Source organism: Protopterus annectens, chromosome 10.part0 (assembly GCF_019279795.1).
Source record: "Protopterus annectens isolate FY-2018-M chromosome 10.part0, PAN1.0, whole genome shotgun sequence".
Lineage (NCBI taxonomy): Eukaryota > Metazoa > Chordata > Ceratodontiformes > Protopteridae > Protopterus > Protopterus annectens.
The window spans coordinates 1,257,506,012-1,257,527,014 of record NC_056744.1 but is presented as its reverse complement, the minus strand read 5'-3'; the positions used below and the strand labels follow the sequence as shown (position 1 = coordinate 1,257,527,014).

General features: G+C 38.5%; 1 protein-coding gene across 1 annotated transcript in view; it reads right to left on the bottom strand.

The window, feature by feature from the left end:
• The window catches only part of PAPPA2 (pappalysin 2), a 2,663,723-nt gene that overhangs the window by 770,221 nt on the left and 1,872,499 nt on the right, over positions 1-21,003 (bottom strand). Inside the window, exon 14 of the mRNA XM_044085971.1 lies at positions 9,196-9,361. Within this exon, the coding sequence (XP_043941906.1) occupies positions 9,196-9,361 (166 nt within the window). The remainder of the gene's footprint in view (positions 1-9,195; positions 9,362-21,003) is intronic.

Genomic DNA, 21,003 nt, shown 5'->3' with positions numbered 1-21,003 from the left:
TTTAACATAGCGAGACAGCTTTAAAATAAACAACGGAGATCTCCGTTGCTTATTTTAAAGCTGTCTCGCTATGCTAAACCCATTTAACATAGCGAGACAGGTTTAAAAAAAAGCAACGGAGAAAGCAAGAGGTCCGTTGCTTTTCTTACTGTTTCGCTATGTTAAATGGGTCTAACATAGCGAGACAGTTTTAAAATAAGCAACGGACATCTCCGTTGCTTATTTTAAAACTGTCTCGCTATGTTAAACCCATTTAACATAGCTACAAAAAAAAAGCAACGGTGATCTTGCTTTCTCCGTTGCTTTGCTACAACTCTGATGTACTGTGCAGGCGCGGTACATCAGAACTCCCGCGGATGCCAGACATCTGTGGAAGGGCAGTAAACAGGCATTATACTATGCCATTATTTAAGAAAAGTAATAGTTTCTTTTCTTAAATAATGTCATGGTATAATAGCAATAACCCACTTCTGTGTGTGGGTAATGCTGTATTTACCCACGGTTGGCTTTGTTTGGTCCCTTCGGGCTTCGCCCTCGGGACCAAACCACGCCAACCGTGGGTAAATCCAGCATTACCCACACCCAGGCGTGGGTTATTGCTATAATCATAACTATAAAGGTGGCTTAATGAATGTGAAACCTATCCTCATTCTGGAAATGCTTGGTTCTTAAAAAATATTTGAATGATTATAGTACTTTCATTATTTCTTGAATATTATAAGTATGTCTCTTTATTATACTCTTTTTCTGTGATATTATTTCTTGAATATTATAACTATGTCTCTTTATTATACTCTTTTTCTGTGGTATTATTTTTGTTATATCTTTTTTTTCTTATAATAATTACTTTTAGTCTATTGTCTTATTTGGTTTCAATGACAAAACAGACTGAAATAAACAGTGCTCTCTCTGTCTCTCTCCCAACACATATATTTATATACATATATATATATATATATATATATATATATATATATTTATATATATATATATATATATATATATATATATATATATATATATATATATGGGTCTACTTCTTTTGACCTAACTTTCATTTGCCTGACACTCATTTGCCTGACCCCATTTGACTGAAATTTCATTTGCCTGACACTTCATTTGCCTGCCACTTCATTTGCCTGACAAGTATTATTAGCAAGAAAATGGAATATGCCCCCGTCCCCACTGCAGTGCGACCCTGGAGTTAGAATATATAGTTAGTGGGGGGCGAAGCCCCCCACTTCATTTCATATGATATTGTTAACTTTTGATGTAATATTGCTTAGTAACAGAAAAGTAAGTGGGGGGCTTCACCCCCCACACCCCCCGTTGTGGGGGGCTGTGCCCCCCACACCCCCTAACTATATATTCTAACTCCAGGGTCACACTGCAGTGGGGAAGGGGGCATATTCCATTTTCTTGCGAATAATACTTGTCAGTCAAATGAAGTGTCAGGCAAATGAAATTTCAGTCATTTGGTCTCAGGCAAATGTGTGTCAGCAAATGAAAGTTAGGTCAAAAGAAGTAGACCCATATATATATATATATATATATATATATATATATATATATATACATATATATATATATATATATATATATATATATATATATATATATATATATATATATATATATATATATATATATATCTATATGGGTCCACTTTGTAATTTTGAAATACTGAAATCTCAAAATTCAGTATTTTGAACCTACAAAGCCGAAGACTCACATGTTCGAAACCGAAAGAAGAGCAAAATTCAAAATACCGAAGCACAGATATTTTGAATTTAAGCTTCCGGCTGTATGGTTGTGGATGTTTGGGTTTAATTTTGGCAAGTTTGTGTAAGTATGCTGTTGTGACTGTTATGTGTGTGTTTGAGGGACTGTAAGATGTGTGTGTGTGTGTGAGTTCCATTTGTGTTTCTGTTTGTGCGATCTCAAAGTTAGAATATATAAGTAGGGGTGTGTGGGGGGTACAGGGGGCTTGCCCCTCTGCTTATACATAGTTTAGATGAGTTTGGTTGTGGGGGGATTTGTGTGTATGTTTATGTGTGTACTGTATGTGTAGCATAATTACGGGATTTTGAATTTCGCGGTTGTGTGTTTTCGAAGCTGTGAGTTGTGATTGGGTTTTCAGCTTTGCGGTTTCGAAATACTGAATTTCAAGATTTCACTATTTCAAAATTATAAAGTAGACCTATATATATATATATATATATATATATATATATATATATATATATATATACGCTGATTTCCTGGGGGCTGGGTTCTAGCTTCACATTACACTATGCTTGAATTGAAATGCAGAAGTTACAACAAGAGTTTCCTTTCAAAGAAATAATGAATTCAGGCAATACAATCTCTTGAGCTTTATATCCATCAATCCTGCTATTTGTATGTATTACAGGTCACATAACCTCTTACCATACAGAACATAACACACAATCTATGTACACTACCCCCTTCCAGACCCATTACAATTAAAACATACAAATGTAATCATAGCACCAACTATCTATAATCCCGCAAACATAAACCATGCACCATTTACCTTACTGACACAACATTCTTACCTTAATGTTACACAGAAGTACGATAAGTTTACATCAAAATACTTAAAATTTATAGTTCACATTGCATCACATCTTATACTTAGTGGTGACATTCACCCCAACCCTGGCACCCAAGCAAATCAAACCCATCTAGATTTTCACACCCTCCCCATTCCCAAAAACTATTATCTCTCCCCAGAAAAGGTATGGGCTTACTATTACTTCATATAAATCTCGGGAGCATCATGAACAAAATTCAAGAATTGCATGCCTTCCTTGCTCTAGATACTCCACATATACCCCTTATAACATAAATCTGGTTAAAAACAAGATATCCAAACATCTGTAACAAAAAATACTTCCTCAAGGATACAACATACATACATCTTGCGTATTGGTTTTGTGTCTATACAACATACATAGGCTAGCTAGACAACAGAAAACAGGTGGTGGTATCGTCTTTTATACAAAAACAAATCTCAGTTTAGAAACTCTAGACCTAACCATCCCAAACTTTAACAACACCAAAATACTGTTTACTAAACGAATAATTAATCCAAAGAATCATATGAACATAGTGGGAGTCTATAGCCCACCTGGACAGCAACATACCTCCCTCAGGAAAGAATTATAATAGGTGACTTTAATGTGGGTTGGCTCTCCTGCAACTCTCAAAATCCCTCTGACCACATTAACCTACACTACTTCTCACAAACAATCCAAACTTGGACTAGAGTAGACAAAACATCAAATAAACATTTAGTACTAGACTGGATCCTTACAAACAGGCCACATTTATCCCTACACTTTGGCTGTCTCCCAGGCAGCATCAGTGATGATATTCCGGCTTATATTTCTGACACTGAATAAATCCACAAAAATGTGCCACCTACCACCAAATCCCAGATAAGAAAAAAGGTATCCCCCAATACTTCATAACTAGTTTAAAAAAATGCAACTGGGCACCACTTAAAGATATCCCTTTAGATACTGCAGTTGAATAATTTAACTCAGCCTTCCTCAATATTCTAAACATCTTGCCCCCCCCCCCCAAACAATAAGGATAAAATCCAGTTATGACTCCTGGCTAACCAAAGAAACATGATCGCTGTTAAAATCTAGGCATAAGGCCTGGGAGAAATGGTTCAATGACAAAACTACAACTAACAAACAAACATATCTAGAACTATGAAATAAAGCTAAAAAACAAATTAGACAGGACAAAATAAATTACTATATCAGTCCCCAATCAAAAAATCAAAGAAATCCACAAACATTCTGGGCTAACATCAAAAATTCCTACAGCCAGGACAAACTAGTACTCTCTCTGCAACACACAGTGATACTAATAAAAACATAGCCTCACAATTAATGATATACTTCACTGCCTCCATACTAGCCCTCATAAACAATAATTGTTCTTCCCCTACACAGACTCACGTAGTACCCACACTAGATCCCAATAACTTCTCTTTCCAACCTGTCCCAGTAAACACCACAGTTAAATATCTGAAAAGGCTTAAAGCTGCTACACTTGCTGCCGACTATCTACTGCTGAATATCTAAAATCAGTGCAGAAGCAAAATTCTATCCAGTATCCAAATTAATAAATCGATCCATCTCAGAACAACAAGACCCTAAATTTGGAATGTATCACATATCATCTGACTACATAAAGATGGAAACTCAAAAGAATTATAAAATTACTGGCCAATAGCTATACTATCACCATTATCAAAAATATATGAGAGGTGCATCCATTCACAAATCTTGAACTATCTAATAACCAACAATCTTTTATCTAACACTTAACATGGTTTCTGTCCTAAACTTAGCACTACCTCCACCCTTGCTAACTTACTAACATTATTAACCACCATTGCAATGATGACAGTTGTTTCCTCCATCTTTCCAGATCTGACCAAAGCTTTTCATACTGTCTCCAATTCTAAACTCTTAACTACACACTCAGATCTTAGCCATTCTGCACTTGCTTGGTTCCAGCAATATCTAACTGGATGCCAGCAAGCTGTAAAATGGTAAAAAATATGTCATCATTACTGCTTGTAACCTTGGGAGTTCCACGTGGATCTATTCTGGGCCCTCTCCTTTTTATCTTTACTAACAGTCTTTTTACTGTCAACCCACTTGCCTCTGTAGTTTAATATGTGGATGATTCCACCCTGGTTTGTGCCGCCCCACACTACACAAACTTCAAAACATCACCAGCAGTCATTTCATGCTGCAGAATCTTGGCTAAACAATGCACAACTTATACTTAACCCTACCAAAACAAAACTCATGCTGTTCTGTCCAACTAAAGCTGCAGACACCCATCCACCATTCAATATCTCATCATAAAGCCATACAGTTATTTCTTCAGTTTCCTAAACAAAATTACTTGATGTGATAATTGACCATAGTAGAAAATTCAACAAACATATATCACAGACCATAAAAAAAAAAAAAAAAAATCACAAAATAATAGGAACCCTGTACAAAAATCAACACTTTGTAAATAAATCTTCAAAGGCCATTGTAGCAAGAACCCATCTTATCTCTGATTTCATAAATTATTATAAGCTAACTGCCCTTTAGAGCTATTTAAAGTCTAGCCAATTATCCCTTGTGAGACTCAAACCCTGCACATTGTGTTTGCAAGGCAAACACCTTAACCATTAGGCCACCCTTCCATCTCACAAATTCTTACAAACGTTAAGAACTCTGATCTAGCAATATTTCAAACTTGCTATAATAAATTTGCAAAGTTTGCCATAGTAACACATTTCAGATCTCATCATTGTTTTGCTTTAAAACAACTATCCTAGTTCGAACTATCAAATGTACTTGTTTATAATCAACTCGCCTTCACCCATTGAATACTAAATCGTCCAGAAAAAATATCAGTGCTTCAAAATCTACTAATACACTACTACAATAACAGGGTATAGCGTTCCAGTAACAAATCCTTCCTAAATATATCCAGACCTAACAATGCAGCTAGAGTTTCCCTTTACTCCAACTGCATAGCCAAAACTTGGAATTCCCTGCCTTAAATATCAGAACAACTACTAACACTTCCAAATTTAAAAAACTTCTCAAATCATACCTATCAGAATCATGGACCTGCTCTTGCACAAACCCTGATTAGGAAATAGATGCCTTAAGGCAGCTAAAGGAACACAGTTATTTTTGTATTAGAGTAGTGCACCCTTACTGATCATATGTACACTTAACCTGCTTGTTTACTACCTATAATCACAGTATTGCTATTCTTTGTATCCTATCTAGACTATATGATTGTATCAGTGAAATGTATAACGTATTTTTATTCTGTATTTGTACCTGAGATTGAATCAATATTTGTATCTGTACGTTGTATGTGTATCTTATGGTTATTTATAAATGTAAAGCTTTTCTCCCTGGGCCTCCACTAAAAAAGGATCCTGTCCCAGGAAACCCATACCATGTATTTAAACGTATTAGAAACACTAACCATCCAACCCAATACCATATTCATGGGTGACTTTAATTACCCCACTATTAACTGGCAATTGTATATGACACCAAACATACAGGCTCAGAGATTCATGGATTATGTAAACACAAACTCCCTAAACCAGATAGTCTATATACCAACCAGAGGTGCAGCTGTAGTGGATCTGGTCCTCACTAATATGGTAGAGTGCTGCACACCCTGTACTGTAATGTTTTCCTTGGTAAGGTCAGACCACAAAATGGTCTCCTTTGAAGTAAAAAAACCTGGACACCCAGATAAACCTGGAATATTCATCAGCTACACTAAGGCTAACCTCTTGCTCTTAAGTGATAACCTGGAAAAATTTCAAGCTCCCATAAACCTTGAGAACATTGCTGTCTATGCAGAATTGTTCACAGAAACCCTGAACAAGCATGTTAATTGCTGCATAGAAGCACCTGTACCTAGCAGGAAGAAGTACAGAACTAACTCAAAAAACAAGCCACCCTGGTGGAATCACAAAATCAATAGGCTGTATAAAAGAAGGAAGACAGTCATGACAAAACTAAGGAGGTGCATCACCCAGCATGATAAAAGCACTCTCATCAAACTAAACAAACATCTCAGAGGACAAATAAAGTCTACCAAAGCCAAATTTGAGGTGAATTTGGCCTCCCAGGCCAAGGACAATCACATGACATTCTTTAGCTATGTCCGCAACCTCAAAGGCAATACACAATTGTGTGCAGAGCTCATTGTAAATGGAACCACCTATACTGAGCCAGAAGATATAGCAAACCTATTGACCGATAAAGTCAGCTCCAACTTTACCCCTCCCTCCCCGTCAACTTCCTCTCAGGCAATACCATCAAATATAACTCCCCTTGCTATCAATAGGGAACAGGTGCTTAATGGTCTCTCTAAGACCAAGAACACTGCATCAATGGAACCAGACAATAGCCCAGTATGCCTTCTAAATAGCATGAAACATGACCTATCAGGACCTCTGGAATTGCTATGTAACTATAGCCTCAAAATAGCCTTCACACCTCATGAATGGAGAACAGCAACAGTCATCCCTCTGCACAAAGGTGGGCCATCTACATACCCTGGAAACCACAGACCCATAAGTCATATAAAGCCATTGAAAGAGTTATCATGGAGATGATCAGTAGAGATATAGTAAACCTCCAGACACTGGACCCAATGCAGTTTGGTTTCAACAAGGGCAGATCATGGCTACTCAACTGGTGGACTTCTTTGAGAAGGTCAGCAAAGCAATGGATGAGGGAAAAATGCTTCACACTGCCTCCCTTGACCTGGCCAAAGCATTTGACACAATACCCCACTCAGGCATTGTTGACAAACTCAAGAAGTTAGGTATAAACTCTTATGTCACCCAGTGGATAGCCAATTGGATCACAGACAAGACCCAGGAAGTTGGATTGGGGAGTCCACATCTAAAAAGAGGCCAGTCACAAGTGGAGTCCCTCAGGGATCAGTCCTTGGACTACTCCTTTTTGGCATTTACTTTTCTGAAGTCAATGTCAGTGGTCTCTGGCTGACTAAATTTGCAGATGATTACAAATTAGGAGCTATCACTGAATCACACACTGACAGTAATGTTCTTCAGGAGGGGCTGACACAGACAAACAACTGGTGTCAGATCCATGGACAGAAACTAAATGCCAAGAAATGCATAATAGTATCCTTCAGAAACTCATCCACCCCCAGTAGTCAGAAACCTAGGGACACACATAGATAATAATCTAGCCTTTGACCATCATGTGTCTACAGTAGTGAGGAAATCATTCTATGCTGCTTAACTTATGAACAAAGGTATGGCATTTAAGTCCAAGGAAGTCATTTTTCCACTGTATTCATCATTCATCAGACCTATCGTTGAGTACAATGCCCCCTTTGGTATGCATCTAACCAGGCATATCCAGCAACTGGAATGTCCACAGAGTTTCCTCACTAAATGAATACAGGTTTTAAGTAAAATGTGGTATGCAGACTGCCTCAAGGCTCTAATCCTGTATTCTGTTTCCTACAGACTTTTGAGGGGAGATCTATGCCTGACATACAGAACATTGTCAGACCCACTCTGATGGACCTCCTTCATATCCGCAAACCAAAGAGCACCAGAATTACCCATTCTAATGACTTAAACCTTGTCTGTGATATAAATAGGACCTGATGTAAAGAAAAGATTGTATCCCAGAGAATACCCCATCTCTGGAACAGGCTCCCTATTCATGTGAAGCATTGTTCCTCACTAAGCCAATTCAAGTGCAACTTGGACAATTGGATGCGGAACAGGAAATTCATCCCTGGTTTGTCACCTATGTCTCTAATGGACACATGCAACCTGTAAATGGTTCATCTCCCAGGCTCTAGCTTGTAAATGTTTCATCTCCCAAGCCCCTGCTTACACTTTTCAAGGGTATCTGAACTTGTCAGAGATTTAGGATGCATAGTTAGGCTTAAAAAGGTCCTTGTGATCATTAAGCTAGTAAACACCTATGAACCTACTTTGTCCTGTCAGCCTTTCCTGGTAAACAAATGTAAAATAAATAATAAACAAATAATGATTCTGGTTTGAACTTAAAATGCTGAAAGGCCATGTATTCGATTTAGAATTTAAAAATGAGTATTCTGTTCACCGCTTGAGTACTGATTAATAACCATGTTAATAAGAGTCAATGCATTTTGTTTTTCTGTTATAATTGTCTTAGTAACTGTTGCTGAAGATGAAAGTGCATTGAGACTTCTAACACAAAAGTATGCATACATATTATCAACTCAGTGAATATTAAGGCTCTACTATTCAGAATTCCTGCAGCCATCCCTATCTTTTTAAAAAATGCTTAACCCTAACCTGTGCAAATTTAAGAGAAGTGGATCCATCATATAGGCTTTCTTTGAAGTTTTGATCATATTCTGTTTGTAACTGATAATTTGAAATCCAGATAACCACTATCATTTCTTGCTTCATACCTAAAATAGTGAAATAGTTGTTAATAGTTTTATCAAATAGTTGTTTATAATTTCTTCTTGCTGAACAAAAGGTACATAAGTCAATCAAAAGTTTGCTTATGTTACTGTAAAATACATAAATACAGAAATAAAATGCAAACAGTTGTCAGAAAAGCATACCTGTAGTGGGCCCATTCTTCTACTGTTGTGCCATTTAAGAGCAAATCCATCATCACAGATGACTAAGCAGCTTATGTGAGAACCAGTCAAAGGTGTGCAATTAACACTTGCATGACTGATTTCTGGTACTTTACACTTCTCATTTTCACAACGCTTCTGCACACAACTGCATAAAACATAAATATATATATATATATATTACTAATGCATCTTTGATGCAGGTTATTAATGAAATTAATCAATGACAGCAGTAGTACACTTCAAGGCTGCTTGGTACACTTGAGGCCATTCTCAACTAATATATTCTAGCAAAAAAGGAAGAGGCATGCCATAGTCCAGCAGTGGAAAAATATAATGGACTTTTTTATTTGCAAATTAACTCAGTAGACAGCTCTATATTAAAAAGACAAAGCATCAGCAACTGTGAAATTAATTGTTACAATGAGATATTCATGATACGGATCAAAAAATTCACCTCGCTAACAAATGTGCAGTCTATTTTTGTACTGTTAAGACAAGCCCCTGGATTCAATAAATTCTGTGCAAGAAACTATTCTTGCACAGAATGGTTTGTGTCCATATAGCACAGCAGCGTGCCTTGCATATTCATGAAGGCATGCTGCTGTACTCCCTATACGGACATGAACTGTGAATGAGTGCAGGGGGCATGTCCAAGTAGTGCATGGACACTGAACATGCCCCCTGCACTCAGAAAGTGCCGTGCGGAACTTTCTTAATCAATCTGGCAAAATATTAGAGATTTACTCTAATATTATGCCAGTATTTCAGTCTTTGCGGACACTGAAATTAAATAATGACCATTTCAGTGTCCACGGAAATTGAAATAAACATTGACAACAAGAAAGCAATGCAAGGGGTGTGTGACAGGTTCTGTGACACACCCCCTGCATTGCCAAAGTGCTGTACAACATCTCCACCACCTGCTAAAGCAGGAAATGTGTACAAATGCACAGATAATGGGGGATAAATCCCTCAAAAGGGACACAACACAGATATTGGCCACAAAACTTAGAAAGTTGATAGAAAACTTAGCATAAATTACTGAAGGGTAGAAGGCTGACAGCAAATGTATGCCAATATTCCCTTATAGCAGTGCATGTTGACAAAGGCACAAATAATGGGCAGAATAAAAAATAAAATAGGGACACATCTGAAAAATTGCCCTCACACACTTAGAAAGTTGATAGAAAACAGGATATGTATTAGCAGGAGTCCCTGAAAGATAAAAGCCTGAAAGCCAAATGAATGCCATTATTTCACAATTGCAGTCCTCAATGAGTTGTCAGAACACCACAAGACTCACTTATATAACATGATAATATAATAATAATATATACTTTTTTTTTCTTCTAGGCTAAGGAATGTTTAAGCATAGCTAAGTGGGTGTGCGCGTTATGGCCTTACGCTTACCATAGCTTAAACATCCCATAGGAGATAAATACAAATATACAGGTGAAACTTCCAAGCTGAGATAGTGTAGTGGTTAGTGGCACAGCTTTACATGCAGGCGTTCATGCTTCAAGTATCAAGAGAAGCAATTTATTTTTCTATGGGAAAGTAGTGTTAAAATTATTTTTGTAAACTTAAGTTACGTAGGAACTGTTTTTTGTCAACCAGGGTAGTGTAGCAGGTCCCAAAAGTGAAATGTCAGTGTAAAAAAAATGTGAAACCTCCATATAAACACAAGTGCCCTATACAGTATAGTCACACAAGAATATAATTTAATGAAAGCACATAGGGGGATGTCATGGAAGGTAAACATAATATTATAATATGTCAGTAATGATGTATCAATCCCACAGTCCTGATACTCTATAAAATGAAATATGAGCAATGCTAAGTAGTGCTCAGCTATGCTAAGGTTGTGTACGCATTGCTTAAATGTAAATGGTAAGTAATTAGTAGCAAAGCTAAGTGGATTTGCACATTGTCATCGACATCTATCCCTTTAAGCACTGCCAACTTTAGCGAAGTGGGTTTGTGTGTCACTTAGCTTAGCTCGGCATATTAAAGATGGTACAATGACAGCAAAGGGTGGGAATTTGGCTCTATTTAAACCTCATAGATGGGAATACAGCCGTAACTAGTTGTAGCGCATCTTTGCAGGCAATATGGCTGGTGTAGGAGAAGGATTGCACTTTCAGGCGCAATGCTGGGGCATTCAGGAGTCCAGGGTCACGGTTGGACTCCTAGTGAAAGACCATGATGAGAGACTGCTGCAGGGCCAGTATCAGAGCTCCCAATACAAAGCAGAGACCTGGGACCATCTCGCATGTGATCTCACCAGTGCTACTGGCATCCCTCGAATTGATGAGCGGGTCCGTCACCATTTTGCTGATCTCGAGCATAGGAAGCGGGAGCTCTTGGACCAGTGGACCCAAGACGCATGGGCACAGACTGTCCCAGAAGTGTGTAAGTATCAGTATCAATTAGTGTTTACCAAAGTCCAGCCTGCGTATGCGATTGTAGGTATGCATAAATGTTTCTTTATCTCCTGTACAGCTGCAGATGAGAGGTCTGCGAACATAGATGCCCATGCCAGCAGGTTGCTAAGGCTGCACCGGGAGGCTGGTGAGTATTGCAGTATTCAGGGCAAATAAATAGAAAGGAGTAGAATGTTAACTGTCAGTAGGTGAAAATGTGTACTGTGTGTAATGAATAAACGAGACATTAGCAGAGTAATGCTGATGCACAGGATATTTATCAATAAAAGTGCCAGTAGCTTTCAGTAAAACTAAAACCCCAGACTGTTGTGTTTACTTTGGTATCTGGTGGTATGAATCTAAATGTGTATAAGTTCTGCACAGCTGCTATGGCTCTGACAGCATGAATTAATTGAGGCTCATCTGACAAAGATTGTGGAGCTGTAACTATATGAAATGTTCCATGCACCAAGATCTGATCCCTGAATAGCAATGTGTAAATGATTATACTGTATCCCCTACAGCAGCGCTTTGTGTTAACCATTGCTTTCCAGATAGTTCTTGTACTTTGTATTAATACTTTGACATATTACAATCTGCCATGCATGTCAGAATTACAAGGTCAGATTGTCCAGCCAAGGGAGTATTAGGCAGGAAACAGTCAAGCAAAAAACAGCAGTTTTTCAATAGCTCATTGTGTTGAAACACAACCTTGTTGCACCTTTTTGCACAAACAGACATGGTTCAAATCCCGGAATTGATAGTAAGCTGTATGCATAATTTCACCCAAGAATATGCAAATATGTGTAGAAACAGTAAGGTAGTGTTAACAGAAATTTCCTCCACAGGTCTGCCAGGTAAGGAAATGTTTTTATTAGCTGTAAGAAGGCTGTACTAATTCACTGTGTACAACACTTCCACTGTCCAACCCCAAGGTTGCAAATAACAGCAAGATAAATACATACACCAAGTGGTTTCTTCCGATAAATGTCCCTCAAGTGTCACACTGTCATGGCTAGTGGTCACCGCTGCCAATACCCAGGGTGACAGAAATCCAGGTGGAGTATGGCAGTAGCACACACAGCATGAGTGCAGGGCATTCCTGTCAGTGTCACATATGTAACCATGAATATGTGAGTATGTGTAGAAACAGTCAGGAAGTGCTAGTAGATATTTTCTCCACAGGTCTGCCAGGTAAGGAAATGTATGTATTAGCTTTAAGAAGGCTTTAGTAATGCACTGTGTACAAACAGTCCACTGCCCAACCCCAGACCATAGGTAGATGAAAAGTGAGGTCATACATGGAGAGTAATGAGTAGAGTAATGAGTAGATCAGTACAGTTGTAAACAATTAAAGCCTATACAGTTATTAACTGACATATCTCTCCCCCACCCTATCTGCACCAATAATTCATACACATAATCAACAGGTATGTTTTTCTCCAAAACTACTGTTGGGACATGTGTCCTATTGCTCTACAAATATTGAATTGTTTGATTATTAATGTTCTCCGTTTAAATACTATCATTGGTGGCTGGTTGCTATCAATGTAACTCGCATGCCGTTATGATGCCTATTGTTGTTCCATTTATGCATGTGTTCTGTTTGCTATGCAACTGTTTCAAATCTGTTGTTTTGGGTTAATTGGATCACCCATGCATGCTGTTAAAACTAATTTTAAAATGTTTTGCTCATGACTAACCAACATGTTTTGTAAAAACTCAACACCATAGCACATCTGGGAAGGCAGATCCTGGCAGATCCACCTGTCCCACCTCATCTGGACATGGCAGCGGGCCCCAGCATGTCTGAAACCCAACCTGGACCTCATTGTCCACTGGTCCTACACTACCTTTAGGTGGAACCGCCTCAGGTGATGGGGCCCATCCCCCCCTCTCAGAGTGGGTGTGGATAGGAAACCGTCACCTGTAGCCAGGTCCATGGTTTGGTGGGTAGCACCATCCAAAAGGAGTTTGATGGACAGGTGCACCAGATTGAAGGCTGCCTGGTGCATCTTGAGGGTCAGCCTGCCCATCCTGTCCAGCCCCCAGCACAGCCACCTTTGGGGCCATAAAGGTGCAGTGGTGACTGCCCATGGGTGGGGACCTCAGTCCCACTGAATTCATTTGGGGGTTCCTGGGTGTCTGATTTCCAACCAGCCTCCCCGCCCAAGGTGTTTACCCCCACGTGTCATACACTGCCCCTGTCTGCTGTCTTGTCTGTCTTCTTACCCAGCTTGCTTCCCCAAATATACCTACTATCCTTCCCCAACATTTCACTCACACCTTAAAAAAAAGGCATTTGTTCCCCCCCAAAAAATTATGTCCCATACATAGCTGTCCATTTCACGTGTCCAAAAGACACATGTAATCTGGTCCAGCTGGCTTGACAACACATTACTGTTGTCCTCACCCCTCTCTCAGGGGTTTGATTGTCCAAAATCACCTCCAAATTCTGTAGAAATTCACAGTTGTTGCTGTAAAAGAAATGGACAGCTATGGACCTTTCCTACACCTGTCCTGCACATCCCTAGCTATCTTTCATACTGTACTTCCCACTGCATGCCCCTTTTTCACCACTTTCCTATCACCCCTTTTTCTTTTCTTTTAAAAAAATGTGCGCAAGCGTAAGTGAAGTTAAAATGGATTAACTGTAGCTTGGCATTGCTTACCATCACGCAAACCCACACAAACCCACTTACAACTGCTTAAAAGTGCCTTATTCACTCTATATCCATCAGACCTTGTTCTGTCCAGAAACAAAACAGTCAGCGCTACCATGTCTTGAACCCAGGATGCTGTTCTCTACAATGACAGCAAAATACCATTACACCATCTGAACTGTGAGAATCTGTAATCCTTTAACAAACATATCATGCATTCTGGTCATTTAACATTAAGGAAAAAAAAAGCATCAGTTCTAAGTCTCAAACCCATGACCTTGTACACATAGTCAGAGTAATTTACCACTACACCATCTGAGCTGTAAGAACTAATTTTGCTTTTTCAAACATATCATGCAATAGAGGCATACAACATTAGGGAGAAAGCTTTGTGGAATCATTCATGTGTTGTATATAGACATGTACGTATATATATATATATATATATATATATATATATATATATATATGACTTGAAGCATATATATGAACAAGTAGATACATAATATATAGATATACATATATAAATATATAAAGGAAGGAAATATCTATATATAATGCATGTATATATATATATATATATATATATATATATATACATATATATATATATAAAACATGCAGTGCAGTCATACCTCATAACCATCCCTCTCAAACTCTTAGTTCAAGAAACCTGTACAAAGTCTGTAAAATGGGGGAGGGGATGGACCACATATAGGGGCATATTTCAAATATTGCTGTTATAAACAAAGATATTTGCTACAGCAACAGGGTGCGTTCCAGCAGACAATTAATGAAGGATATTAGGATGGAAACTGAAATGTTATGTCATTATTTGCTGACATAAATCATTGGATCACCACAGTGATTTACCAGACAAATACAAATAAATTGTGGAACAGAAGAAAAGTATGGGTGAAACATCTGGACATTCTGTGAAAGTCCAGGCAGTGGAGAGGTATGCTCAGAACCTCTTAGTGTAATGAATCTGGGCAAAGCCTGACAAAGTGGGGGTACAAAGGCAAGAAAATAGGGACATATTCAAAATATGTGAGTAGATAAGCTGAGAAAGTTGATGTAGTAACACAATATGTCCTAACATATATTGACTGAAATATCACAAGTCTGGGATTCAATTGCTTCTCATTAGTTAGTGACCTCAATCCCCACATCATCCCACTGATATGTCAGGAATACATAACAGTTATGGGGACTAGACCAAAGATATTAGCCAGATAACTAGACATCCTATGAATGTGGACATAACACAACATTAGGGAAACTACACTCTGCTACCAAGCAACATACAAACTGCAATCAGACTGACATAACACTACCCAAATCCAGCTCTGGGGCTGTACACATACATTTGCAAATATAAAAGATACTACGGGGATGTAACACTAGTGGAAAACAGACACTGGTGTGAAAGTGCATGCCCATAATCAGTTGCACCACAGTCACAGTGCCATACCATTAAGCAAACTGAACACTACAGTATAATGACTGTGTCAGCAACAATATCCCGTTTGCCACTCACACATTACCCCTACATATACTGCCTTAAGTCCCAGTGTAGTGGGAATGTTGAGGTGTTATGGGACATGTCACAGTCTGCCTGTACAATCATATACAGGCGACAGGGAACCAGAAACTGGAGCAGCATGTACAGTCAGATAGAAAGGGTCCATGACACTCATATTTACCCCTCTCCCAACACAGCCCAAATAACATGTACACACTACACTGCTACATGATCCTGACAGTCTGTTAACAATGGCCAGATATACACAGACTTCTCAAATGTACAGTTTCCCACAGAATGTATAGGCACAGGACTCATATCTATGGGCACCTCCTTGTTACATGTGCGGGGGGCTATGACATAACTGAGATGGTAGCAGGAATGAAGGCAATAAATAATGATACTACATATCACTGCACCTCTTAGTGCATGACATCTGGAGAAAGCCTGACATAATTGGGGGACAGAGGCCCAAACACAGGGGTATATTGGACATACTGCTGTTATAAATTTAGACAGTTGCTGCTGTTACTGGATTTGTTGTCACATATCATTTCTGAGAGATATGAAATCAGCAACACCAATTAATGTTGACATTTACTGACTGCATTCCCCAGAGTATCCTACTGATTAGGCAAAGACAACAACTGTCTGGGGAACAGACCAAACATACGAGCCACACATCTAGACAGTGTCGAGGCCTGTGGACAGTGTAGAGGTATGACCGTAGTCATGTAACAGAATGGAAATCCCCTAACAGCTGCCAAACATGTCACACAGCACTTTATGAAGCACAGTAAGACCAACATGATACTCCCCCACATCAGCGCTGGGCAATTACCCATGTATATTCAAATTTAGCATGCACTACAGGGATAGAACTGTAGTGAAAAGCAGATAGTGGTGCAGAAATGTCCACCCCAAAACATTTTCACCACAGTCACAGCAACATACCAGTACCCAAAATGAACTCCAGAGTAGAACGACTGTCTGAATAAACATTTCCTGATTGCCAGTCACACACTACACTGACATATACTGGCCAAAATCACAGTGTACTAGGAATCCTGAGGTGTTACAGGACATTTCACAGTCTGCCCCTACAAGCATACAGACCTGATAGAATGCCAGCAGCTGTAGCAGCATGCGCAGTCAGATAGGTAAAGGATGTATGGCATTCACATCTGCTACTCTTCCTACCCAGCCAAAGAAACATCTACACAGAACACTGCTACACAATCCTGCCAGTCTGTTCACAATGGCCAGACATACATAACTGTCATATATACAGATTTCCACAGAATTTCCAGGGTGTGGAACCATAATCTTCGCCACTGCCTCATAACATGGCCAGGAGTCTGCTAGGTCACTGGGATGATAACTGGAGTCCATTGGATAATTAATGATATACCATACCTCTGCACCTTCTAGTGCAGGTCATCTGGACAATGCATGACATACTTGGGGGACAGGGGGCCAGACAGAGGCACATATCACACATAATGGTGATACAAACTGAAACAGTAGCTGGTGTTACACGTGTTGTTGTAACATAAACTCCTGAAGGATATGATGTCTGGAACACAAATGGATGTCAACATTTAGTGACTACAATCCTCACATTATTCTACCGACCCCATAAATACAGACATTGTTCGAGGAACCAAACAGACATAACAGGCGAACCTCTGGCCACTCTGTGGACAACGTGCCAGTTGAGAGAAATGTCAGGGGCATATCACTGTCAGATGTCAAGTCACTCAGTAAATGCATGTCCAGATGAACCTTGTTAATCTAGCAACCCTCCATGTGTATAACAGCACTAATGACATACAATCTGTACCCAATTCTGGAGCTTTGTCCCCAATGTTGTTGGGCTGTCTCCACATGTCATGTCCTGTGAGGTATTCCCACCTACTGTCTGTTCATCTATAGCCCCCACACCTCTGTAATGTCCCCTGCACAGGCAATGAAAAAGGGCAGGCCCACATGAAGGATGTCCCATATGTTGTAATTAGCAGCAGTGTCCAGGCCCACACCACAATATTATGTGGCCACCTGCATAGCTGTATGGCCTCAGCAATACCTGACAGGACAACATAAACCCCCTCAAGGTAGGCTAAATGCCTGTGGTGGACAGCAGCAATACACAACTACCATCATAAGTGGAAATAATCGCAGGACGGGCAATGAAGGAACAGGTACCTCATTGGCAGCCATGTCACCTTGTTCTGCACAAGCAAATATGGTCACAGGGGATGTACACTAAGGCTGTCTTTGAGTCCAAACTGGATACATCCACCAAGGCCAATCACTAGGCCTTTCAGGCATGTGTCTGCAATTCCAAAGGCAACATACATATCTGCTCTGTAGTGGTGGTCAATAACACCACATACACATATGCCATAGATATAGGCAACCAGCTGCAGACAGGGGAAGTGTAAACTTCACCCTCTGTCTTCTCATATGTACACATGTGCATGTACAGTACCTGCCCCCTCTCCCTTATGATCAGGAAGCAGGTCTGTAAAGCCCTCTCAAAGGCAACATATAGAGGTTTCCATATGCCTGATACCATTCCTGGCTGCATCCTACATGAATGCAGGCATGGGCTCTCAGACCCATTCTACAGTGTAGTCAACCACAGCCCAAGCACCAGTGTCATCCCATTTGCACAGAGGACAGACAGAAAGTTGATAAAAAACAGGCTATGCATTAGCATGAATGTTCTGAAGGATACAAGTCTGAAACTGAAATGTATGCTATTATGTCATGACAGCAGTCCTCAGTGACATGGCCAAAACCTCAATACTCTCCATTTAATATAATAATAAAATATTAATATGCAATACGAGATAAAAAGATACAGCTCAAATCCCCAAACCAAGGTAGTGTAGTGGTCAGAGTCCCAGGTTTGCATGCAGGTGTATGCAGTTTGAGTACTACAAGAGGCAATCCAATTTTACATAGGAAAGCAGTGTTAAAAGTACTATTTTCATATTAAAATATGTGGTAAGTTAGTTTTGTCACCCAGGGTAGTGTAGCTGGTGTAAAATGGAAGTGTGAGTGCATATAACATGTGAAACCACCCAAGTATACACATGTCCCATACAGTATAGTTGCACCTTGTTACTGTAATTAAAGAACATTTTATATTTTACAAGAAATATATAAAAAATATATATGAAAATATAATATAATATAAATATTACATTATATTATAATAATATATTATAACTATGATAATATAATAATAATAGTATTATAATATAATAATAATAATAATAATATAATATATATATATATATATATATATATATATATATATATATATATATATATATATATATATATATACATATATATATATAGTAAAGGCATATTATAAGAATGAACTGTGAGCAACGGTTAACAATGCTGAGCTATGCTTAGCAGGTTTCAGCATTGCTCAAACATGAATGCTAAGCAGCAGGTAGCTCAGCTAAGTGGATCTGCGAACTTGTAAACATTGCCAAGTGAAGCCTACACAGATTAAGCATCTAAACATTTAACCGTGTGCTGGCATCACTTAGCATCACACAAGCCCACACAAACCTGCTTACAACTGCTTAAAACTGCTTTAATCACTCTGTTTCCATCAGCCACTGTTCTGCCTAGCAACAAAATAATCTGCACTGCTAAGTCTCGAAACCAGGGTCCTATATATCATAGTCAGAGCACTGTACTACTATGCCATTTGATTTGTAAGGATTCCTGATGATTTTTCAAACATATGCAGTAGTGTCATTCAATGGTAGGAAAAAGATTCCATAAAATCAGTCAGGATTTGTATTTATACATATACACATGTGTATATGTATGTATGGAGATACATATATATATATATATATATATATATATATATATATATATATATATATATATATATATATATATATATATACACACACACATATGTTAAAATATATACATAATATAAATAGAGATTTACATATAAAATATATGCCTATATATATATATATATATATATATATATATATATATACATATATATATATATATATATACATATATATAAAGTAAATATATATGTGTGTGTGTGTGTATATATATATATATATATATATATATATATATATAACATGGATTCACTTTATAACCTCGAATTACTGAAATGTCGAATTTCAGTATCTTGAGGCTATAAAGCCGAATGTGAAAAATAGCGAAAGCTCATAATCATGAATTTGAATATATGTCGAATTCGCGGTTATGACCTTATGCTGCGTAATGTCCGGGATTGTGTTTTGATGGTGCGCGGTGCCATGTGTGGATGTAGGTGTTATGTCAGGTAAGTGTTTTCTAAGGGTTGTGAGTGGGAGTTAGAGTGTGTGTGAGTGTGCTGATGTGTTTGATGTGTGTGTGAGGGGTCGGAGAATGTGCGTGTGTGAGTTGGCTTCTGTTTTGTGTTTGTGCGATCTCGGAGTTAGTATATATAAGTAGGGGGGTGTGGGGGGTGCAGCCCCCTGCTTATGTGTGTATGAGTTGTGTATGTATGTAGTTTTGTTTGTTTTTGTTGGGATGTGGCTGTTGCGGTGCATGTGTAGTGATGTGTGTGCGTTTTTTTCGGTGTTTTGACTTTTGCGGTTTTTTTTGTGTCGGTGTTTTGTGGATTCGGTTTTATAGTCTCGAGATACTGAAATTCAACATTTCAGTAATTCGAGGTTATAAAGTGAATCCATAAAATATATACATATATATATATATATATATATATATATATATATATATATATATATATATATATATATATATATACATGCTCATAACATGTAGTGGAGTCATATATCTCAACCATACGTCTCAACCTCTTAGTGCAAGAAATCTGGCCAAAGGCCATCCAAATGGGGGGACAAGGGGCACAAACTAGGGACATATTTTAAATATTGCTCTTACAAATGTAGAATGTTGCCAGAGTGACAGGGTTTGTTTCAGCATGCATGTTCTGAAGGTTTGGAAACTGAAGTGTACATACATTTACATGTACATGCATCATTTACTGTCAGAAATCCTCAGATCATCACAGTGATTTACCAGGGATATAAAAATAATGAATCTGTGGAACAGACCAAAAATATGAGCAATAAACCTGACATACTGCAACAGTCTGGACAGTTGA